This window comes from Myiozetetes cayanensis, unplaced genomic scaffold, assembly GCF_022539395.1.
Source record: "Myiozetetes cayanensis isolate MyiCay16 unplaced genomic scaffold, myiCay2020 scf33, whole genome shotgun sequence".
NCBI classification, from domain to species: Eukaryota; Metazoa; Chordata; class Aves; order Passeriformes; family Tyrannidae; genus Myiozetetes; species Myiozetetes cayanensis.
In genome coordinates, this window is record NW_026087555.1 from 760395 (window position 1) to 785086 (window position 24692).

Here is a 24692-nt window from a genome sequence, read left to right on the forward strand (position 1 = left end):
ACATTCTGCAGAGAGACTTTCCACTAGGGCACATAGTGATGGGATAAGGGGGAATGGCTTTAAACTGAAAGTAGGTTTAGATTAGATATTAGGAACAAATTCTTTACTGTCAGGTGGTGAGGCTCTGGAACAGGTTACCTGGAGAAATTGTGGATGCCCCATCCTTGGAAGTTGGATGGAACTTTGAGCAAGCAACCTGCTCTACTGAAAGGTGTCCCTACCTATAGCAGAGGAGTTTGGAACTACATGATTTTTAAAGCTCCCTTCCAACCCAAACCATTCTGTGGTCCAGTGGGATTCATCATTTTTCTGCTGTGCCTCACCTCTTCCTTCTCAATACTTTTGCTTTTTGTCGTCTCAAAGATGAATAAATTTGAGTTTTTTAATAAAAAAAGAGGTTGTGGATATTGCAGAGAGATCTGGATTGGTGTTCTCACTACAGACCAGCCATGATTTTTTTTTCCCAGGCTAACCACAGCCTGAGCTGTTTTTTGCCTGTCTGGGGGACTGAAGAACCTTGGGGAGAAATTCAGGATGTGGCAGGAATGGAGAGAGAAGCTTTTGAGGCAGAGGAAGAGAAACTTTTAGGCTAGTGGTGTTCACCAGTTTTGCTGTATTTCTGCCACAGAAGATGCTTTGTGTCTGCATTTTGTGCACACAACCTTGACTCAGAAAGTATCCATTTATCTGTCTTTATTTTTGCACATGTTGCCTCAAGTTGTGATTTTATTTATTTTAAATAATGTAAAAGCATGACCCTCCTCTGATAGTATAAGGTATGGAAAGAGGGATTTGCAAAATAACTGTAAAGCTGGTCCTGAACTACATAGGTTGGCTTGGCTGCAGTAAGTGTGTTTTTCATCTGATGATGAGCTTGGGGATCTGTTGAAAGAAAAGAAAACTAATTTTTCTCTCAATTTCTTAGATTTGGAGAGATTTGGGAAGTATCAGGATTCCCACCCCCACCCACCCAGCTTTCAAAATGCTAAATGTTCATTTAGTTACCACGTTATACAGTTTTGAGAGAAGGGAGGGGAATATGAATGGGGTGGTGTTTGATTGTTTTTGTACCTCTGCCTGCCAGAAGTTACTGCTTTCGATTATTTTCTGAGGAATTGTGATTCCCTTTTGCCTGTTCTTCAAACTGCCCAAACTGTGTGTGTGACAGTGGTAATGGGGCACCAAACACTTCTCAGGAGCACTTAAGTACACCTTCCTTTGCTTATGGATAGGAATTTATGAATAACCTTTAAAATGCCCAAGTTCCAAAAACCTAATTTTGTTGGGTTTTTTTATTATTTTCATAATATTTAGGAACAGAGGATGATTTTGGAGGACTCGTGTCAGCTAATCTTATTCTGCTACGGAACAGGCTTTTAGATATCCTTCTGAAGCTTCTATATACATCTAAAGAAAAGACAACTGTTAATTTGCAGTAAGTACAAAAAACCCCCTTGAGGTAGAGAAAGGTTATAATTTTTTATATCAAGGGTGAGAATTACACAGCCCCCATTTGATTCACTGAATTACCTTTAAGTATGCTAGTAGGGATGGAATACGTGATTCATGGTGCTGCTTTCTCATAACTTCGTGTGTGGCTATAGAGAAAATAAAATCTGTCAAAGAGAAAACTTGTGTTTTTAGAGAACTGGGGTAATCAGCTTCTCATTTGGTTGAGATCAAACGGCTCCAGGAGGGGTTATTGTTGGGATCATTGACCGTAGAATGCCCCTAAATTACTTAAAATTGCACGTGAGGGAAGAATAATACTTTAGTTTAATGAGTCCATAGAGTCATATGGGAAGTTGGAGAAGAGACATTGAATCACTCTCAAGTTAAACCTTGACAAAATACAGCTTTCAACCCAGTAGTCTGTCTGAAGTCTGTTGGTAGCATTTTGGGAATATATGGAATCTGTAGTTATGTAGTAGTTGACTGAGTGTTGATGGACACACAACTCAAACCTGTTTAAGCTTTTCAGGAATACTGCTTTAAAAAAAGGGAAAAAACCCGCACATATTTTCAAATATTTCCAAGCAACTCTTCCTGTAATAAAACCAAACAAACAACCTTCCTTCACTTTTTTTAATACCAGTTTATTAAGAAGACTCGTGAACACTTCCTGTGTGGCTTAACAAAAAGTTTCCAGTTCAGAATTCCATATTTGTTATCACAAGCAACAATTAGAAAAATATCATGCAATATAATAGTCCCAGGAGCTGTAGTTAGTTTTTCCTTTCTTCTAAATAAATGCAACTTACCTATTCCATCTAACAAGATTCAATGAGTGACATTTCGTGTTTGTAGCAAACTTAACAAGGATTCAGTTAACTCTTTCATAGATCTGAATTTGCTCTTGAAGTTTGCCCTGCACTGAAGGACGTTGTTTTTTGCTGTCTAGTAGGAAACTAAATGCTGTAAAATGTGACCTTTTCTTTTCTTTACTCTCTTTACTTAGGGCTTGTGAAGAACTGGTCAAGACACTGGGTTTTGATTGGATTATGATGTTTATGGAAGAACATCTGCATTCCACCACAGTCACAGCAGCCATGCGAATTCTTGTGGTCCTGTTGAGTAATCAGTCCATCCTTATCAAGTTTAAGGAGGGTCTCAGTGGTGGAGGCTGGCTGGATCAGACGGATTCTGTCCTGACCAATAAGATTGGTACTGTGCTAGGTACGCATCTCAGCCCCGCGGGATTTAGGGGTCACTGGGAGCGCCTGTGCTCATGTGTTGAGGAGGGGGTTATTGTGTGGATGCTGTCTGGGAGGTGCATCCTTTCTCTTACTGTTTCTGCTGCAATCAGAATCTTCTGCTCCTCATTTTTCTTAAAACTAAGATTTAAGGTTTCCTGGGCAAAAGGGAGCGGTTTTACAAAACTGCCCTCCAGTTGACATTGCATAGATGTCATTGTGGTTCAGTTCTGGCTCGTCATCTGCACAAGGCCTGGGCAGCCAATTGTTTTTTTCTGTTACCATCATGGTAAGTTAAATATATCCCATGGGCAGGCACGTCTAAGCTATAGATGCAAAGGTAGTATAGCATAGCACGTTGTGTACACAGCTGACAAAGATTCAGTAAAATTTACTGGCTTGTTTACTTTTATTAGTTAGAGCATTGTGTGGTGTTATACCTGAGCTGCTTTGTCTAGTGAGTTCTGTGTCAATCAGATTTACCTGTTTGGACTTCTCTTACCTTAGGAATTCCTGTGTTCATGGTATCATCTCAAGGTTTCTTTCCCTCTCCTATGTTCCTCCATACACAAACATGCTCTCTGTCTTATTAAAGACTTTTTTTGCACGTTCTCAAAGCCTCATTTACCAGGGTTATCAGAACTCTCAGTTACCCCAGGTGACCTAGAATTCAGTGTATAACACTTCAGTCTGCTGTACCCATTTTGAGCATCTCTCAGCTGTCTGAAATGCGTCTCCAAACACCTGAAGTAATGGATGTCAGTTCTTTGTAGACAGGTGTAGCAGCAATTTTCCGTGGACCTGGGGGGTTTTTTCAGTCCAAATAAGATGGAATTTTTTTGATGAATGTCCATTCAGGCCCTGGTGCAAACATGCTGATTGATGTTAAAGGGAGTCTTTCAGGAGGTTGAGTAGCCTTTAGACCAGGGCACTGGTATCATAGTACTTTCAGCTTAATACTGTTCCTAAAATAACTGTACAAGGAGCCACTTCTCTGTGTTGCAGCAGTATATTATCTGTTTCTGCGCCAAAGGCTTTTCTGCATTGGTTTATTATAAAGAAATAATTGTGAAGTGTTGTTGAAAGTGATCTTACTTCAGGAAGAGGGCTCTTCCTGAAACGAAAGTATAAAAATATTTTTTAAATGGTTTTTTTCTTCTTTATCTCTTTGATAGGTTTCAAAGTATGCCATCCTGTTATTTTTCTGCATAAATAAAACTCTGTTAAGTTTGTATGTTTACAGTTTCCCATAATATATCCCTTGGGATATTCAGCTAGGAGCATAGGATGGTTCTTTGCATTAATAATGATTTGCATTAAAAATTAGGAAGATTAGGGAAAACAGTGTTTCTGAAGCCATATAACACATGCAAATATTTATTGTTATCACAAAAAGCACCTGTTGTTTGACTAATTTTTCATTAATGTTCTGCATTTTGTTTAAGAAACAATTTTTGTGCGAGCATTTCCCTTGCATGGTTGTGCCTTAAAAACTTGAAAACCCTTGGTACCTTAGGGAATAGACTGTTGTTTATTCAGTGTCTGCTTTAAACGTCCAATATCATAAACACTTTCTTCAGTCACAAAATCTCTCTAAATAAGATTTTTATATACAATCACATTTGAAGACCATTTGTAGAGTTTTCCTGTTTTTCTTATTATAGTATCACTTTATTGAATCTAGCCTAGACTATGTCCAAACAGATATTTTTAAACCTGTGTCTCATCAACTGATAGTGACAGATTATCTAATTTTTTTACCCTGTATTTTTTAGTAAATCATAACATATTGGCTCCAAAATTTCTCATGGAATGAAGTACGAGCCATTTTTGTTGAAGGTTACAGATGGAATTCCCGCAACTTTGTGGCACAGATTTCATTGGTCTGATTCCTGATAGATGTTGTTTAAAAAGACAATTTCTGGTGGAAAGCGTATCTGTATTTGAGTCTCAGAAAAACAACCTGACCTCTGGCAGTGTCAGAAGAATGACTCGCTCTGCTGATGTGGAAACTGAACTGTCTTCCTGCCTTCTTCATTACTTGAAAATAAGAGCTTCTACCATCCTGATGTTTTGGGATTTTTTTTCATTAAAGAGGAAATTCAAATACCTAGGCAGCAGCAGGGTCACAAAAGGTGGCTCTGGCAGCACTTAAATTAGAATAAGGCACAAAATAAGAGCATTTAATGCTTAATACCGGCTGATTAATCATTAACAAAACATCTGAAATAAGATGCCCCTGAGACATCTTTGGAGAAAAATTAGCTGCCCATAGACTTAAATGGGCCATGGAATTGCTGCTTGGTAATATAAATCTGTAACTGAGATTAAGGTGATAACTTCCCTCTTAGCCAGCAAAATATTTTTTTCAAAAGTTTGGGTATTTCAGAAGTCAGAAATCGTGGTTGCAGTCAGAAAATGGATCTGTGTGTGTAAGTAGTAGCAATAGGCAGTCTGTATGGAGCAGTGTCATCTGTGTGCTACTGGAAGGCAATCTTTTCCTTTTTTTTTTTTTTTTTAATTGTTTCAAAAAATTAGTCATCTGAAGCAGAATGGTGGCATATGTGTGTGACAGTCTGTATGCACACATTCATTTTTTACAGCATGAGTTTCTGAGGAGGCACCCTCTCAAGTTCACTACATGGGTAAGAATGTTCATTCTTACCCTGTTAACATTCCTGTCTTTGTGTCTTGTTTTTCATCTTAGGGTTCAATGTGGGCAGGAGTGCTGGTGGCAGATCGACGGTCCGGGAGATCAACCGGGATGCTTGTCACTTCCCAGGCTTTCCCGTTCTGCAGTCCCTTCTCCCGAAGCACACTAATGTACCTGCACTCTATTTCCTTCTCATGGCCCTTTTCCTGCAGCAGCCAGTCACTGAACTGCCTGAAAACCTGCAGGTCAGTGCACCTGTCATCAGCAGCCAGTGTAATCAGGGTTGCCAGGTAGGGATTATCTAGTAAGATATAAATGTAGTTCTGTCTGTCATGAAAGAAAATAATGAATTAACCAGACTCCCTCCTTCTTCTCTGCAGCTGACTCAGTCAGGGTGTGGCGTTTAGTGCTGAGCTGTCTGGGGTGGGAGGACAGGGTACCCTGGGGAGCATGTGGAAGCCAGGCTGTTATGGCTTAGCTGTCACTGGTGTCATTCTAGTCCGTTTTGGGGTCAAATGAGAACCAGATCCCTAGTTCAATCTGATGTGGTGTGGGCATTGAAGGGGACATCATTTTTTGCTTGCTTTTTTTGGTTGTGGGGGTTTTTTTGTGGTTTTTGTTTTAAGAAGTAGAGAGTTGCTGTGTTAAAGAGGGTTCACAAGGTTACAGACAAAACAAAGTAGCTTTTATTTCAAAAGGTCTCTGTGGTTTCTTTAGGGAGACAAGCCAGTTGTTGCTGGAAAATGTTGGTTGCTCTTATTCTGAGAAGGTTGATTTTGGGCTTGTTGGAATTGTGTGTAAATGAGTAGATATTATAAAGTCTACAACAGAGTCCTAGAAGGCCTAGGGTAGTGCTTTATGATGAAAAGCCACACTCGAGATAGACAAAGTGCCTGTTTAGAATGGATGCAGTGCTAACACTTATTTATCAGTGAGAACTGAAAAGTAGAAGTTTTCAGACCAGGTGGTATTCTGCCTGCCTGTGTTCTCAAGAGCAGTACTTGACAGCACATTCAGCACGGTGCTACCATGAAGTAGAGGCATGAAGCTCACTCATCTGCTTACAGCATTGAAATATGACACAGTTAAATCAAAACTAAATTCAACTCCTAAGTTCAGGAGTGAGAACTGTGTCCTCTTTTATTTTTTAATTGATTTAATTATTTTGACTTGCTGGAAATTGCAACTTGATTTTTTTGTGCTGTTTGTATCTTTTTTCTTCTGTGGGATACCATGTGGGTTTTACTGCTAGATGTGAGTGAAGTAAACTGAGGGGATTGTGCAGCATGTGTGCTCTTTTGTTTCAAAACAAATACTTTGAGAAGAGTTGCAGTTACATTAACCCATTGTTGAAAGAAATTTTCCTCAGTGACATGTGACTTTCATATGAAACTTGTGATGATAAAATTTGGAGGACACAAAACAATTTTTTAGATACTGCCAAATGAGTGCATTGCATGTGTAATAAAAAGCAGTATCCAATTGAATACGAGAAAGGGATTGTTTCATGTATTCCTTCTTCCCTTTCACCTCTTGCAGTTTGATTTAGACTCTATTTGGACGTTCATATTTGGAGTTCCTGCCTCCTGTGGCACTGTTACCTCTTCAATACACAGTGTTTGCACAGAAGCTGCCTTCTTGTTACTGGGAATGCTGCGGAGCATGCTGAATTCTGTAAGCATAAAAAAAATTTTACTTGTATTTGAATATTGTGAGTTGTTTGAGTTTGTCATGTGGTGAAAATTGTGAAGTGTCACGACAAAACCAGCTGTGAGATAGGCTCGTAATAATTGGGTGAAAACTGTCATTTTAGTGGGTTATTCTATGTTACTTTTTTCCAGTGTCTGTGGAAATATTAGTGGCCACAAAAAGGCTGGGCTTTCTGTTTAGCTGCAATTAAAACAAAACAAGAAAGCAGAAGGATAAAATGTCCTTGGCAGAGATAATTGAATTTCTTTCCCAATTAACATCGTGGGGGCATGTTAGAGAGAGTATATCCCATCTGCTCAGAGCTGTGCGACTTGCAGATTTTGTACATGAACCTTCCACATGCAGAGAAGTCCCCTGACTATGAATAGCCACATGCTGGAGGAAATGAATTTACTGCCAGAAAAATGTGTCATCTTCTCATCTTTGAATCTAATGTCAGGAGTAGTGGAAGTTGGTCTCTCAGTGGGAAAATTCTGTATTTCCTTGAGGCTTGAGTGTGTTATCTGCTGAAAATTATCTCTCCCAATGTTTTAAAGGCAACACCTGTCTGGCGGTCACCTGTTTGGTGGTCATGTGTTTGTGATGTGCTCGTGATTCTGCTTGCATGATTCCCCCATGCTAACACGTTTAGAAGCATCCTCTGGACATGTGTGCTGTTTATGCCTTCATGACCTGCTGCAGGGCACATTCATGTTGTAATATGGTCTGTCTCTTACTGGTGATCTGTCATGATGCGTGGTCACATGTTTGGTCGGGTGTTTATCGTATGGTGACGTGCTCAGATGTGTGTTCTGTCACATTGAGTCGGGTTTGTGTTGGTGATGTGCTCAAACTCATTTTCTGTCACTTGTTTGATCAGATATTAGGTCACATGTTCAGACACCATGTCTTCAGTCGGGTGTTCTGACAAGTCCTTCAACACACATTGACGTGTTCTCGATGTGCTTTTCACAGCTGGTCATGTGCTTGGCCCCCTGTTCAATCACTTATTTCTGCTCTGCTTGAACAAGTGCTTGTCCATGTGGCTGATCGCATTTGGCCCCATCTCTGATCACGTCTCATCGTGTATGTCATTGCATGTTTGACAGCGTGTTTGATTGCGTATTTGACCCTGCAGCTTCTCTTCCTTTCTGAAATAAGCATTCTTCAATTAGTGCTATCTGTGCTAATCCGGTGTTTGTTTTTCAACCCAGCCTTGGCAGTCAGAGGAGGAAGGCTCTTGGCTTAGAGAATATCCAGTCACCCTGATGCAGTTCTTTCGGTATTTGTATCACAATGTGCCAGACCTCATTTCCTTGTGGATGAGTCCAGAGTTCCTGTGTGCGCTGGCAGCAACAGTGTTCCCTTTCAACATACGACCTTACTCGGAGATGGTAGGAAATCCAACTATTTAGCTGGTTTATTTTTCCCCTGAATGTTACTTTTGAGGATTTCTCAATTAACACTCATAACTCACCCTGCAAAAGAGGGCATTGTCAAGGCTGGGCTGGACATTTTGTTCTTGGGTTTTGGAGCTGAGAGAAATGCTTGTTCAACAGAGCAGCATTTCAGGGGGAACATACACAACTCGTTTGTTTTCTAATGGACCATTATTTTCAATTACATGAAAAATGTTAGCTCAGATTTACAGAAGCAAAAAAGACTGAGTCAGCCTGTGCATTCAGCCCTCTGCTCTGGAGGATGTGATAAAATCTAAAACTTCTTTTTTCTTCCACTTCCCATTTCTGCTTTTGTGGTCTAACCACAAAACAGTGTTCTTGCATTTCCTGGAACTTCTGAGTTCAGGCCAGGAGAGGGTGTGAATTCGACATTGCTGCCTGAAGTGTTCTTTGAGCTTAGTGCCATTTACAAATAATACTATTTCTAGAATATGAATGGAAAGAAACAGATACTGCTAGCCAACATCTAAAAGTAATTTTATTAAGAACATGGAAGGATAGTTGGACTACAAGTTGCCAAATGCTAGAACAATGGAGGGTATGATAAAACACTTCAGGAAATACTTGCTGGTGGCATATTATCGTTTTTGTCAATAAAAGTGGGAGATCAGTTTTTAACAGAGCACACTGATGAGTCTCTCATAAAAAATAAGGGATTTTTTGCTTTTATATTAACAGGAGCTTGGTACCTCTCAAAAAAGTGCTACTTAACAAACTAGTTATGCTGATTTGATGCTCACCTGTAGAATTTTTGGAGAAGCCTTGTGTCTCTGAGCAGGTTTTGTTTTAACTGCTAGATCCCTTGAAACTTTTTGTACCTGCCTGACAACTTGAGCTCTTCGCAGTTTGAAGGCTCTCGTGACTCCAAATTGGTATTCCCCCTGCCTAAATAAATCCCTTGTGAAGTATAGCTGAAAACCAGCCAGATTTCTGCAACAAAACATTAGAATCCAAATTCAACCTTGAGAGAAAATTCTTAACTGGTCTTTCAACTTTTCTGAGACAGCTATTAAAACTAGAAAGAACACACATTTGGACTTCTCTTAATTTCTTGAGAAAACTCTCCTGCTAAAGCAGACCAAATGTTCAAAATGTCTGGTTATTTTACATGTAAACTGGTGATGGATAAGCTTGTTGAGGTAAATCATACTGTATCTTCTTTCACTTAGAGGAGGGAGTTACGTAAAAAGAGTCAGTCTCTTGGATTTGACAGCTTTCATTACTGTTTGTGCTTTTGTTGCAGTCCTCTTTAAGAGCTAGCCTCTCAAAGGTTTCTGTTCATCAGAAATGGGAAAGCTGTGGAGACCCTTTTTTTTTTTCTCTTTTTTTAGAGATTTTTGGGAAACCGGCTTACCCATAACTGCACTCTGATGAAGGTATCGTATTAAAAAAAGAAAAGGCTCAGTTACTTTTTTGTTTTCTGTTATGTAAGCTTGATGGCCTTTTTTTAGTTGGTTTCTGTCTTGGTTTTATTTTAACTACTTTAGTTAATAACTTTTTCAAAACTTTTTTTTTCTTTTTTCTTTTTTTTTTTTGCAATGGGAAAATTTATTTTTGCCAAGTATTTAGAAATTGCTCAAGTACTTCTGTTGGTCAGTGAATGTGAAATGTAACTCTCACCAGTCTTCACTGATTCTTGTTTACCTTGGGAACCTGAAACTGGATGTTTCTCCTGTTGTGTATTAGGGAACTTATCCTGAACATCATAATCTTGTAAAAATGCTTCTTAAGAAGCAAAATATGAAGCTAAAAAGCTTTAGACAAGCAAAGAATAGAAAAGTGAAAAAGCTGCCATTAATTTGCTGATCTCTACAGTTTTAACATGCTGTTTTTCACAGGTCACTGATCTTGATGATGAAGTTGGGTCCCCAGCTGAAGAGTTTAAAGCCTTTGCAGCTGATTCTGGCATGAACAGGAGCCAGTCAGAATACTGCAATGTTGGGACCAAGACATACCTAACCAACCATCCTGCCAAAAAGTTTGTGTTTGACTTCATGCGTGTGATGATTATTGATAACTTGTGTCTCACACCAGCCAGCAAACAGACTCCACTGGTGGATCTTCTGCTAGAGGTAGAGTTTCTTTGGGGTTTGTGTTTTGGTTTGGTTTTATTATTTGAACTACTTGTGAAGTCGTAGCTTTCTTCCAAGTTTTAGTTTTGTGAAGTATGTTTCATTTGTTAAACACCTTTCCGACCATAACAGCTGTATTGACTTCATTGAGAATATAAAATCCCTGCAGAAATATTAAGGTTTCTGTTTTATTCATATTAGATAAAAAGAAATGGTGCCATAGATTGCACCAATTAGATAAAAAGACCATGGTGCCATATGCTATAAAACGTCACAAAATAACTGTTTTAAAGCTTGTTACACTTGATGAAAGTATCATCCCGTTAATGCTGAGGCAGGGAGGTGAGGAGTTCAGTTACTTGCAGGAGTTCAGGCAGTGAGGAGTTTAACTGCCCACACCTTCTTCAGACAGAATATTTTGAAACGTTCAGGTCACATCAGTTCTCATTCTTCCTTGACCTACCTATTTGTCACCTCATCTTATGTGTTGCTGAGTCTCCCTGATCTTTTTTGAAAGCTGCAGGAATTTTGGACCATGCTTGTATATTTCCTAAGAAATTTCCTGGGGCAATTGGGCACCTCTGTGCTGTCACAAAGCGAAATATGAAATGTCAAAAGATGCAGTTATCCACTGACATCAGGAAGCGTGTTTGAGACCGTGTTCAGTGGGTTACCATTGCTTTACAGCTGTTTTAACTTGTTGTCACTCATCAGTGTTACTGGTCCCTTAGAATAAAGAGAATTGGGTATGTAAACTGCTAAACTTAATGCTGTATTGCTTTCTAGGACTGTTCCAGTGAAATGTTCGGTTAGGAGTGAGTGTGTGTTCACTGACCAACACAAGATGATAAAGTCATTTTCCCCTTTAGTTTAGCCCATCCATTTATTATATGACTTTATCAAGGCTGATTTAGTAACATGCAGAACCCCACATAGAAACAATGATTGATTACATGTTTGATCTGTCCCATTTACTCATATTTTACTGAAGAAGATGACTGTGTCAACTGAGGAGATCACAGTTTAACCATATGTTTAACTATAGTTAGTTTTGTTCACCTGTTCAGAAAGTGTTCTTTTCCAGTTCCTATTATGGCAGAAGGTAAATTTACTGAATTTAAGTAGAAATAATGCCTGCTCTGTTAAGGTTGCCTGCAGCCAGTGTATGCTTGACATGCCTGCTTAAATTTTTAGATAAAGCCAAAACTTTTTGCTTGGCACAGAATGTTAAGACAAAATAAAAGTAGTTCACAAGAGCTGAAAAAGAGGAAATCACCTAGGACAGCCTTCCTCTCCTTCTTTCTTTGCTCAGAGATATTAATTATCTGAATATTATCTTAATATCCTTTTTCAGGCTTCCCCTGAAAGATCAACACGAACACAGCAGAAGGAGTTTCAGACATATGTTTTGGATGGAGTGATGGACCACTTACTTGCAGCTGATGTTTTATTGGGTAATATAACAAACTTTAATTATCAATTTATTGATTGGAACACAAGGTTTTGATTCTATGATGTTTTCTTTTTTGTTGTCCTGTTATTTTGCATCTTGATTGTCTTTATTTTGCTCTCTGCCCTTTCCTTTCCTTCGATGTGTAAATGGTGTTGCTGTGCTTGCATGTTCCCTCACTACCTTGATTGTGCCAAAGCTGTAAAATAGGTTATTCAAAAAAATTACATTGCATAAATCTTTTGGATGTGAAAGTCAGACAAATCGCAGTCACATCAAAAAGAACTGAAACTGGATCTTGCATCATCTCTCATGTCCTTATTACCTTGGTAGAGGATCTGGAACTTTGGTCAATTTATCATGGGTTAAAAGTTAGCTTTGTTTCCATTCCCTCCTACTGTAGTTTTATTATGAAGGCAGCACCCCAGAAAAAAGGATTAGCACTCCATTGATAAATGGACAGGAAGAGAATTAGAAGCTTGTAGCTTGGATGGCAGTAGGGTAGGCTGTTCCACCAGTGCTTTGATTTAGATGATCAGGAAGGGGCCTGTAGGAGTATTGGCTGCTCAGGGATCCAGTTGGACTTCATGGTGGCCTGCTTGATTTCCCAGGAGCTCTAGGTCTGCTGTATCTCCATCCTAGGTGTCATGGGGCTGTATGCATTTCTGTTCAAAAGTGCTTGTAAGGCTCCCCATTTCTTGCCGCAGCAGTGATTTGTCTTCTTCTGGGTGCAGTGCTTTAATAAAATAAATCCAGAATTATGTTTGCTTACTGTCAAAGCTTATTGGAAGCCATGAGGTTTTACCTTTAACTTTGACTGAATCTCTTTTACGGAAGTCTAGAAAGCATAAACTTATGTAAGTGTATTTATGCAGATGGGTTTTTCTGATAAATGAAGAAAACTTTTGTGTTTTTTGTTACCTAGGTGAAGATGCATCTCTCCCTATAACGAGTGGAGGAAGCTATCAAGTCCTGGTGAACAATGTGTTTTATTTTACACAGCGTGTGGTAGATAAGCTTTGGCAGGGCATGTTCAACAAAGAGTCCAAGCTTCTAGTGGACTTCATAATCCAGCTCATTGCACAGGTAACAGTGTTGTTCTGTTAGCCTGCTTGCAAAACTATTTTTGAAGGTCAGGTTGAAATGCATGGAGTGGTGTCACTAAGCAACCTGCTAGTGACACATGTCAGGTCAGCACAGAAATATTCTTTTCTTCCCCCGGCTTCCTCTCTCTTTACTGAGCTTTCTTAACTCATCTTGTCACTGTGGAGTCCTTTAATATGGGCAGCTGAGTAAAAATTGCTCTCAGATGACATTATTTTTTAGAAATCCACCAAAATAAACAAATACACCTTGCAGGAATTTTTGGAAGCTTCCTAAACTTATCTTGGTATTTTTGAAAGCTTCCTCATATACTTTTATTGGAGATTGTTAGAATACTATTCCTGTTAGAAATCAGCAACATCTTTACAGATGTTAAAATTATAAATGTATTATTGTTAATGTCATTTTCGTCCTTGAAATTCATGGAATTGGCACTTCTGGTAAAATACCAATCGTGAAAAATGAGTATGGATCAATTCAAGGGAAGATTTTGTGCCAGTAAAATGATTTTCTGCTGCTATCTGACTCTGATTTTTTTGCTCCACATCAGTCAAAAAGAAGATCTCAGGGACTATCGCTGGATGCCATTTATCACTGCCTGAACAGAACCATCCTGTATCAATTCTCAAGAGCGCACAAAACTGTTCCTCAGCAAGTGGCTCTCCTTGATTCTCTAAGGGTCCTTACTGTGAACAGAAACTTAATTTTGGGACCTGGGAATCACGATCAAGAATTCATCAGCTGCCTGGCTCACTGCTTGATTAATCTGCATGGAGGAAGGTAAATATCTCAGACAGGAGTTCATTCCAGAACCAGGGCTGTGAAGTACCAAAATGTCCTGTTCTTTCTCACCTTGAAAATAAGTCAGCAAATGCTGGATAATTGGTTGTAACTTTCCAGCCAGTGACTTGCAAACAGTCTGAAGAGATTCATTTTGAAACAAAATCAGGTTTGAAGATCTTGGGTGTAGAGACCGTTTTTATGTCCTTTTGCAGAGGTATTTTAAAGTGCTGACAAGTGTTTATCTAACCATTTTGTTGTTATCCTTTTGTAATTTGAAATGTTTTAAAGATAGAAACACTGGTGCTAGGTAATTAATAAAGGGTCCCCTCACTTGATTTATTACCTACTGAATAATTTCATACAAATTCAGTATCTTAGTACTTTTATGTATAGTATTGGGTAAGTCCAGTCATGCATTAAATCAAGTGTCCATGACAAATGCTGTAGACACCCACTTTTCTGTATTGCTTCAAATGCCAACCTGGCATTTTCATTTGTTCTTTCCAAAAAGATGCACAACTTGTGTTTCATCCAAAGACACTTGGCAAGCATCATCAAACTCTGTTCTCTATTTCTGGCCTTGTCTATTTTGTGTTTCTTCAAATATCACTATCTTCCTCTAGTGACACCAGTGTCCACGGCATGTCAATTTTTCATAAACTTGCAGTTCAGCTTGTGACCACGGATTGTCAGGACTCAGGTGGACAGAAGTGAAGATACTTTGCTGTAGTAGCATGTATTAGTCTTTGTGATATTGTTAGAGGGGATCAAATGCCTTAGCTTGGTGTGTTATTGTTGTTTTGGGGTTTTTTTCTGGTAGTTGTTAATTCATTGTGTGTTTGTAGCAATGTTGATGGGTTTGGATTGGAAGCAGAAGCCAGGATGACAACTTGGCACATTATGATCCCCTCTGATATAGAACCAGATGGAGTCTACAATCAAGATGTCAGTGAAGGTAATCTGAGAGTGACAAAGCCACAGATGTCTCATAATGGTGCTTCTGTATTGTCGTCACTAATCTTCTACCCCAGTTACTTGGGGCAACGGGTTGTGGCGGGGGGTGGGGGTGTTACCCAGTTACTCTCTGGAGGGGTATGTATGTGTATAAAAATATGTTAAAAATTAATGAAAAGACAGTTGGAAATATCAAGATAGACATATCCAGGATAAGTTAGTGTTTTGTTAAAATTGTAAGAGCTATTTATTGTTGTCTAGACGTGCAGCAGAATTAGAAATACTGTGTTATATGCACAGTGTTAAATGCAATAGAAAGTGGGTTGGTATAAACTATAAAATTATTATTTAGTGGCATCTTCAGGATCTTCCACTCAAAGGAAATTTATGAACTAGCTGTGGAAGAAAATATTCAGTGATTCTTTTTTTTCTTACATATGTATGTTTAATGTTTATGCGTGTGTGTACTTAGGCATACAGTCATGTAAAAATACTCAAGCTTAAAGTATGTATGGAAAACATACATACAGACACAGACTTCTGTAAGGTTTGTTTCAATGTCATTTTGTTAATAGATGCGTGTGGGAGATGAATCACAGCTAATCAGAGCCAGCGTTTCAAATTCACGGGGGGAAAATGGCCAAAGTTAATTGATAGCATAGTAATGGCAAAAAAAGACAGTCTGACCAAAGCATTTCCCACATCAGACAAGAGGGGAAGAAAGTAGAGTATAATTGCAGAAATCATTCATTTCACTACTGTAAAAATACCAGTACTGTAAGCACTGTAGAGAGCTTGCTGTTTGTGATCTTGTACTTATGCAGGTCGCCAGCTTCTTTTAAAAGCCATAAACAGAGTGTGGACAGAGCTGATCCACAGTAAAAAGCAAGTTTTAGAAGAAGTTTTCAAAGTGACTCTGCCTGTCAATGATCGTGGCCAAGTGGACATAACCGTTGCAAGACCTTTTATTGAGGAAGCGAGTTTAAAGTGTTGGCAAAATCATTTGGGTAAGTGTAACTGAGGATTCATTTGTCCTGAACAGTGGATTTCCTAGGAGTGAACCTGCGAGGGAGGGAGACCTGCAAACTCTTGGTCTAGGGATAAGATTGGAAATGGGTGACTGAGTGGTCCTTCTCTAGCAGCAGTGATGCTATAGCTACTTTTTGGCTCAGAAACCTGTTCAGGAAGCAGTTTTCCAGGAAAAGGACCTGGGAATCCTGGTGGACAACAAGTTAAGCACAAGTTAGTTCTGTGCCCATATAATAAAGAAGGTCAACTGATGCTTGATTGAATTAGCAAGAGTTTAGAGAGCAGACAATAAAATGCTATAGATGTGACTCCTTTGATGATTACACAATTCTGAGATAATTGAGGTTAACCTGGATGTACGGAAAGAATTTCTGGAAACCTGGAGTACTTGTTTTTGTAGTCTCTGTATTTTTAGATGTGCTTTGTTCCTGGCTGATGTTTGCTCAGTTTTCCAGTATCTCCCTGGTAGTATATTTGCAGACATGTTTTCAGTGGAGTTAGGCCTTTTTGAAGCAACAGAAAAGGTTTTCTATTTAAAAAAAAATATATATAATGGGGAAAAATATCTAAAAAGTGCTCCCAACACTTTGTTTTTCAGCTCATGAGAAGAAATGCATCAGTAGAGGGGAGGCTTTGGTTCCAACCACACAGTCCAAACTTTCACGAGTTAGCAGTGGCTTTGGCCTCTCTAAACTAACTGGCTCCCGGAGAAACCGCAAGGAGAGTGGGCTGAATAAACACAACCTCTCTACACAGGTAATTTCTGTCAGTTAATAACATGCAGTCTAAAATCCAGCAGTGTATGTGGAGGGCTTGTGATAAATATCCCAATGGAGGGAATCTTCCAGAGTTTAAAGTGGTATCTGGTGTTTTGTTTTCTTTCCCTTTTTTGACTGTCCGGACTGGGCATCTTCCTACTGTGTGTCCTCATGTAATAGGTCCATCTGCATATCTGTAACATTAAGCCAAGAGTTAAACTCTTTGTTGTTGGTCAGACTGCTCAGCTGCTTCTGGATATGTATGTGCTTTATGGTTTTGCTAGTCTGGGTCTTCAGTTTGCTCTACTGCACTGAAATGGAAGCTGTGAGACAGATGTTTGTCCTTTTTTTCCATCCTTCCCTCAAGATTATGTGGTTTAGGAATAATCCCTGTGTGACTATGCATGTATCATGAATAAACAAATGCTGCTTTGTGCTGTTTTTATTGTATTACAAAGAAGAGTTCAGCAAAGCAACATGTCGTGGTAGAACTGGACATCTGCTTTGCAAACCTGCTTGCTTTAAAAAAATAATGTAAAAAGAAGTCTAGAGCCATGGTGCTGGTGCTCTCAATAGAACAGTACCTAGTGGGGCAGTGCAAGGAGTTAGTGTAAATTAATTGGGGCATTGAAAACAAAGGAAAGAGGGATGTGAAAGTTTTGGAGGATTAAGTTCTTACTGTATTTAGTACTTGAAACGTTGGGGACATGTTGGTTCAAGGTGTATTCCTGTCACAAGGAAATGTTTAACTCCTGTTTGACTTAATCTGAGTTTGTGTCCTCTGGAAAAAACACGTTCCTGGTTTTCTTTCTGATCTGAAAACTAGCCAATAGCTTTGATAAAGTAGAGAACTCTGTGTTCTCAGTCCTTTTCCTGGTGAGTAGGCATACACTGAAAGGGAGGAAACTCACCAAGAGCTGATGGGAACTGTTGCTGACTGTGTCAGTAGAGGAAGTAATAATTGAAAACAGGCATATTGTGGGACAGAGTGAGGAGGGATGGGTGTCAATCTTTGACTGTTTGGGAATGTTCTGAGCTGTTAGTCATGTGTTTCAAATATTTTCTAAATGTTTACCAGTTGTTTGTTTTTTTTTTAAGGATATTCATACGCATAATTTTATCTCCTTTAAAAAAAGGAACAAGAAAACACCAAACAAAACCTTAAATACTTCCTTGTGCAGCAGTTTGAAATTAATTATCTAAGTAATTTTTTAAAAGAAACTATTATTTGCAAGCAAGTTTAGCAAGGGGATGAATTAGTACACCTTTTCATACACATTTATTAATACACATTTTCATTCAAACAAGATCTTTATAAAGTGTCATTCTATCTGTTCTCTTATCTTTGTATTAGGAAATTTCCCAGTGGATGTTTACTCACATTGCAGTGGTTCGGGACCTGGTTGATATGCAGTATAAAGAATACCAGGAGGTATGGTGGCTTAGAGGATTAGTTACTTGACACTGCTGCTTTGGTCTGTTAGGTTATGCCAATGCCATTTCTCAGCATGGGGCTTATAAAATACTGGCTTGTCATAGGTGAAGCACTGAAATGTTTAGGTACAGTTGTCATTTTTAAGGAGTTTTTAAGTGCAATCAAATAAACAAGTGAGGAAATTAATTTTGATTTGGTTGTAGATTGAAACTCTTGTAGCAATGTTGCTTGTTTAAATCTTAATTTTTTTCAAGCTTAAATAGTCTTTCCTTGCAAGTGTGAAGAAAATAAAAAGCAGGGAACAGAAAGAGAGATATTGGAGATACACTTTCTAAAACATTGTGCAGAAGTAAGAGAAGATGTGGAGAGGCGTAAAATTTTCTGGTATCGTGCAGTGATAATAAGTGGCTGCTCTGTGCTTTCCAGAATGAAAGTGTTGCACCCTGTGGTTTCTTCCAAACATTCTCAAAGACATTTGGTTCAAAGTAGTTGCTGAGCTGCGTGCTATAAATCCTAAGAAATCAACTTCTGAGAGAAACAGGTCATTGAAAGCAATTAGTAAAAAAACTTTAAAATTACCAAACTCTGCTTCATTAAACTTCTCTCTACAGTGCAGAAATAGGCAGGAAGACCTCCAAAATGATTTCATACTTAAAGTCCTTTTTCAAATTCGGTGCTTTAGTGTTAACATTTCTTTCATGTTTGCCATTTAGAAATATACTCAATTAACAATGCAAACCGAAAAGCAGAGCTTTTACCACCTTCTTTTTTTTGAGAAGATTACAGTTTGAGCGCTGCTTTCATGTTAACTGACACCACCAATACTGGAAAGTGGTGCTGGAATTATGACTTAATATTTGTCTTTCCTTAGTGTAGTGAAGATACCTCTGCTCATATCAGAGACAGGTTTAAAAGCCTCGCTCCTGATGCACTTACCGATGTCTTTGTGTTCAGCGTCAGCAGAATGCATTAAAATACGTGACAGAGGAGTGGTCTCAGATTGAATACGAGTTACTCCGAGAGCGAGGCTTGTGGGGTCCCCCCATTGGCTCCCATCTGGACAAGTGGATGTTGGAGATGACTGAGGGTCCCTGCAGAATGAGGAAGAAGATGGTGCGGAATGACATGTTTTATACTCAGTATCCCTACATGCCTGAAGCTGAGCAAGAAACAAACTTGCTGGTAAGTATTCAAGAGTTTGTGATGGGTAATTTTATGTCCTGCTGCAAAACCTATTTTCTTTTCTAATATAAGTTTTTCTTAAGCAATGTATTTTCCTCTGTTGGTATTACCTGGTGTTCTGTCTATATGTCCTGAATGGTTGGTAAAGTCCAGGTGTTCCTCATGGTGTATTTAGGGAAGGGACTGAATCACTTGGCTCAAAATTATCAAACTTGAAGACTAGTAATTGCTACATCAGGTGAGGTATGCTGAGTGATCCTCCCAGCAAACAGCACAGGCAACTTCACCAGCCTCTAGAGGCTGAGAAGTACCATAACTATGGGAGGTTTCATCTGAGTTCTCCTCCTTGTTCTAGATAATGTGTTAAACAGTGATCTGGGGAAAAAAAAAAAGTTAAAAACCAAAGAGGATATAGGCCTTAGTCTGTGAAATGTACTTTCATCCATCTGTGATTATGAAGGTGGGCTGTGTAGCAGAAATGTGTGGCCTTTGAAAGCTTGACAGTTAGCTCCTTTTCATTTTGGAGCATGATTTTTAAGAAATGGAACAGTCTTTATTGTGTCTTGTTAGGCATTTGAGTATGCATGCAGGAATTTTTTTCCTCAAATGAAGCCTGAGTGCCAAAGTACTTAAAACAAGTCAGTCATAGCAGTCTGTCAGTTTTAAACCATCAGGTATATCTTGCCTGCTTGTGATCTGACACGCAGTAGCTGTGGTGACAGTCTGTTTCACATGAAGTAGAGAACATGCCATCATGCATTCTTCTCAAAAGTGTTCTTTCTCTGATGCTTATGTAATTGATGCCCTGTTTTCAGTCTGACTTCTCAAGTAGACTTCCTGAGACATCTGATGATACCATTCCTCAAAAGGTAAAGAAACAAGCACACTGACTGAAAGAATGTAAAACAGAAATAACTTTTTTTCCTCCTGCATGTTAGGCAACCTTAACAAGGCTTCTACATTTGGCTTTCAACTTGCTCTTTCAGTAAATAATTCCAGGCCTGAGGGTTTTTTCAGTAATCACATTAGAAGATGTTACTGTGCTCTCCTCAACCTTCACCTAATAAAACTGTCTGTAGATCTTACCTTCTTTGCTGCACACTAACAGGCTGTGTTGGGCTGTGCTACCACTGTTCTCACTGTGTGAAGTGTTGTGGCTTTGGGGTCTGAACTAATGGTCGGTGGAACATGTTTAGTAATGGGCAACACAATCACTGGGAAGCACTTAGTGGGAAAGTGTTTCTTCGTAAGAGAGGATCTGGAAAGCAGTTTTTCTCCTTTTGAGCCATCTAATGGCCTGTAACAGGCCTGCTCCATTAAAACCCTTATTAATTTTGTCTTAGCTGGCTCTTCTCAGTTTTACTATTAATGAAATATACATATTTGTCTAAAAAACGTGAATCCTGCCTTGAAAAGAACAGACTTGCTTGGAAGTGGCTTTTCTGCAGTATTACTCTTTTGAGTATTATGTGCTTCTCTGTTAATTAGATTTGCAGTCTTGCCCATCACTAAGTACAATGTGTAATGTGCGTTCACTTATTTTGAATTACCTTCAACAAGAAACTAATACATATAAATGAAAGTAATTCTGTTATACAGAATATCTAATATAAATTGTTGCTGTTGTCCTTTCTTCCTCTTAGCAGTGCTTTTTAGGATTTCTCTTTGTAGGCTATACATAAATTGTTTCCACAGGCGTTTTAAGCATTGTTTAAGTGGCATTTTTGTGGTGATTAGGGGTGAAGACTTAGCTGAACATAAGTGAGCAAATTAGATCACAGTGCCTTCCATTTTTTACTTTGGGCACAACCAATTTTACATGAAACAATAAATCTCCATCTTGCTGATCTTAATCACAGATAAACAACCAAAAAAAAAGTAATTAATTTCTTATTTTATGTATTTCCAGTTAATACTGCAAAAGTGGAGAAGGGAAGATCTTAACTTAAATGACAGTGATATTCTACAATTCAGCATAATGTAAAGCACTGAACTGGATTTATAATAATAATATTTTGTCATTATCTCAACCTAATTTTGCAATTAATGGGAGATAAGGCTACAAAACAAAAAAAAATTTATTGTAATGGAGAACTGAACAAATTATAAAAACTTTCTAGAGTTTGAGTGTGGGGTTAAACAGTAGTCAGAGAAGAAAATTTCCAACTGCAATATAAAATCAATGGGTTTTCATCCATGTGTTTCAATTTTGGAAAGACCCTTGGCTCCCTAATAACACTTCTATCTTCACCTATACTTTCTGTGGCCATTCTGACATATAAATTGTCCTCATTTAGTTCTTCTGAATGTTGCCTCCATAATCAAGAGAGGAACATAAGGATTAGCCTGTGATGGGGGATGGGATGGACAAAGAGGGGAAAAAACCACCACAGACACACAAAAAATTCCAAACCAAAACAAGAAACCCTCAACAAAACTAAAACCCCCAAACCAAAAGAAAAGACCAAAACCACCAGCCACAGGTACAAACAGCGTTTAAAGAATTGCTTCAGTGAAATGCATACTCTTGTGCCAGTCTACTGCCCATGAACCATAAGAATCTTTTCTAAAAAAAGAAACACCTGAATTAGTGAAGAATTTTTGAGCCTTAAAGCAGATCCTTTTAGTGCTTTTAGTTCATATCAGCTTCCACATATCTATATCTTTCCTTGAGGCAATTTTTTATTCAAACTATTACCTTACGAAGAAGTCAGCTGGCTAACAAATAAGCTGCATGTGTTGTAGGGAGTTATGAAAGGTGACAAAATGGCCACCTGATCAATCAGTTTTAAGCACAAGCATCCCAGCCTTTCGTGTCACTTCATAACATACTGGCTACACTTCCTATTTCCCATGTTGTAGATTTATCTGCAGGCTTTTCTGCAACCCTGCTATTACTTGAGTGGCTTAGTAGCTGCCTTGCAAATTAGCTGACAGATCAGGTCTCCTGAGGGGTCTCTGTTCCTGTATGTGTTGGTGTATGACTGAGCACGCACAAAGCACTTGATGGGCATGCACTGTGCTGCACCCCATGTTCCTGAAACACCTTCACTGAGTGAGGAGTTGACTGACCAAGCAATTTCTTCAATTATTTCCAAGAAACCTGCTCGTTACCGAAGAGCCATAAGCTATGACAGCAAGGAGTACTACATGCGCCTGGCTTCTGGAAACCCTGCAGTCTTCCAGGATGCTATTGAAGAGAATACAGTGGGTGAAACAACTCAGCAGGAGCCAGAACACGGGGAGGACACTATTGCAAGAGTCAAAGGTTAGATATTTGGGTTGTCCTGAACTGTTTTCTTTCAATTTATCTGCCTTTATATCTTCTCATGCATTTGCGTAAAGATAACCATAAGGAACCTGTAGGACTCTTGGGTTTTTTTGTCTTGGCATTGGGTCAGTAATTTGAAAGGTTTTGTGAAGTTAATTTTTTATGTTTCAGGGTTTTATTTATTTGTCTCTGTTCTTCTTTTCCAGGCCTGGTGAAACCTCCCCTGAAACGATCTCGCTCTGCTCCTGATGGAGGAGATGATGAGAACCAGGACCAGTCACAGGATCAAATTGTTGAGGGGAGTTCGATTGATGAAGAGGAGAAGACTGACAATACAACTTTGCTTCGACTTCTTGAAGAAGGAGAGAAGGTACTGTGTACTTCAAACACACTAAGAACTTACTGCATTGGAATTTCTGCATTACATGTCACAAGCATGAATAATGTCCTATATAACTTCCCTGATCTGCAGCTGAATTTGCTGTATGTTTTATCAGATTCCTCTTTGAAACCAAATCTGAGCTTTGGTTCAAAGAGATCCTGACCCTGAAAACCCTGTACTGGGAACATTCTGGGTTTTTTAACTTCTGCCTAAAAGGGAAAAATGAACATGTCCTGAAATGAAAGCTATGAGTTATCCCATGCTTGGAATAAAGTTTCAGCTTATTGAGTCTAGAGGGAAAATACATAGTGAAAATATGAATGCTGAACATGGCACACTGTCTGTAATTAGTTGTTGCCTTCATTAGAATGAAAAACATTGATCACTAGTATTTTTTTCCCAAGAACAATTTTGATTTACCATGCTGTGTATTCAGACTTTGTCCATCTGAAGTGTCCCAGTAAATACAGTTGTGATCATAATTGAGTGGTCTGCAGGTTCTGAAATGTGTTCAGGAAGCATAGTTCAAGTGGATAAATTGATAAATAGATAAATCTATATCATACTGAGAAAGCTTTATTTAACTTCCCAGTTGCTAGTTGCAGGCATTATCTCTGATTAAGGGAGAAAATGACAGGATTTTTGCTGTATCTACAAGTGACAAAGGTCTGTGGCTTGTTCTAACAAGGTGGTGGTCTGAGCCTGAGCTCATTAAAGGGTTTTCTCTGTTTGCTTTTGATTCCAGATCCAGCACATGTACCGCTGTGCTCGGGTCCAGGGCCTTGACACCAGTGAAGGGCTGCTGCTCTTTGGGAAGGAGCACTTCTATGTCATTGACGGATTCACCATGACAGCCACCAGAGAAATACGGGACATCGAGACACTGCCTCCTAAGTGAGTGGATTAACAGAGTTTCCTCACTCTCTGATAGCTGAACAAGAAGTATTTAATGGGATTTTTGAGGAGGCAACTCCAAAACAGTGCAAGGTGCAGGAAGACCTCAGGTGCAATTTCCTCTCAGCTTATAAATTGCTCAGTGTAGTATGGTATATTGTGAAAATCAGATTCTTCTGTAACGGGACTCTCATGAATTAAGAGAATAATCTTCTAATTTCTCTTCTTTTTAACCATTTCTCTCTTGCCTGTTTATGTTGATTTACAGGATGCATGAGCCAATCATACCTAGAGGAGCAAGGCAAGGTCCAAGTCAGCTCAAAAGAACTTGCAGCATTTTTGCATATGAAGATATCAAGGAAGTGCATAAAAGGAGATACCTTTTGCAGGTAACTTGAACACCACATTTGCATTGAGAAGACAACTTTGAAGTTTTGTGATGTTGTCATTTTCAATAAGTAAAATCAGTATGTAACTCATCAGTATTTGGAAAGTGAAGCTATTCACTGTGTTCAAGTTGAGCATCCTTGTTGGCTCACCATGGTTTAGTTTACTCTGTGTGTCAGTCAATATAAGTGGTTCAAAAATAAAACATCTGGCTGCACTAAGCAAAATCTGCTTCTCCCTATCTTGGTGCCAGATGTAATATGACTAAGTTGGTCTGCACCTGACCTCCAGAGGTGACAAGTTAGTGTTGACGTGGGTTTGTCCTCTTTGTTTTCAGCCAATTGCAATTGAAGTTTTCTCAGGAGATGGACGAAACTATCTTCTAGCTTTCCAAAAAGGCGTTAGAAACAAAGTTTATCAAAGGTATTGTAAAATAAGTTGGAACATTTAAAATGAGTATTTGCAAATATGTGTTGAGCCGGTTTTGATACGTGGT

The 24692-nt window shown here is 38.9% G+C and overlaps 1 protein-coding gene across 11 annotated transcripts in view; it reads left to right on the forward strand.

Moving 5' to 3' along the window:
* Positions 1-24692, forward strand: part of WDFY3 (WD repeat and FYVE domain containing 3) — a 167039-nt gene that overhangs the window by 120127 nt on the left and 22220 nt on the right. For 6 of the 11 annotated variants that reach the window (XM_050327291.1, XM_050327290.1, XM_050327292.1 and 3 more), the window contains 21 exons: positions 1315-1435; positions 2459-2676; positions 5401-5636; positions 6886-7020; positions 8250-8429; positions 9827-9871; positions 10334-10567; positions 11922-12021; positions 12943-13103; positions 13672-13901; positions 14750-14859; positions 15683-15865; positions 16486-16643; positions 18000-18077; positions 19035-19262; positions 20078-20131; positions 22362-22530; positions 22740-22903; positions 23661-23809; positions 24078-24198; positions 24534-24619. In XM_050327291.1, the coding sequence (XP_050183248.1) occupies positions 1315-1435; positions 2459-2676; positions 5401-5636; positions 6886-7020; positions 8250-8429; positions 9827-9871; positions 10334-10567; positions 11922-12021; positions 12943-13103; positions 13672-13901; positions 14750-14859; positions 15683-15865; positions 16486-16643; positions 18000-18077; positions 19035-19262; positions 20078-20131; positions 22362-22530; positions 22740-22903; positions 23661-23809; positions 24078-24198; positions 24534-24619 (3160 nt within the window). The remainder of the gene's footprint in view (positions 1-1314; positions 1436-2458; positions 2677-5400; positions 5637-6885; positions 7021-8249; positions 8430-9826; positions 9872-10333; positions 10568-11921; positions 12022-12942; positions 13104-13671; positions 13902-14749; positions 14860-15682; positions 15866-16485; positions 16644-17999; positions 18078-19034; positions 19263-20077; positions 20132-22361; positions 22531-22739; positions 22904-23660; positions 23810-24077; positions 24199-24533; positions 24620-24692) is intronic. The other 5 variants (XM_050327287.1, XM_050327296.1, XM_050327288.1 and 2 more) reach the window with 4 other exon arrangements.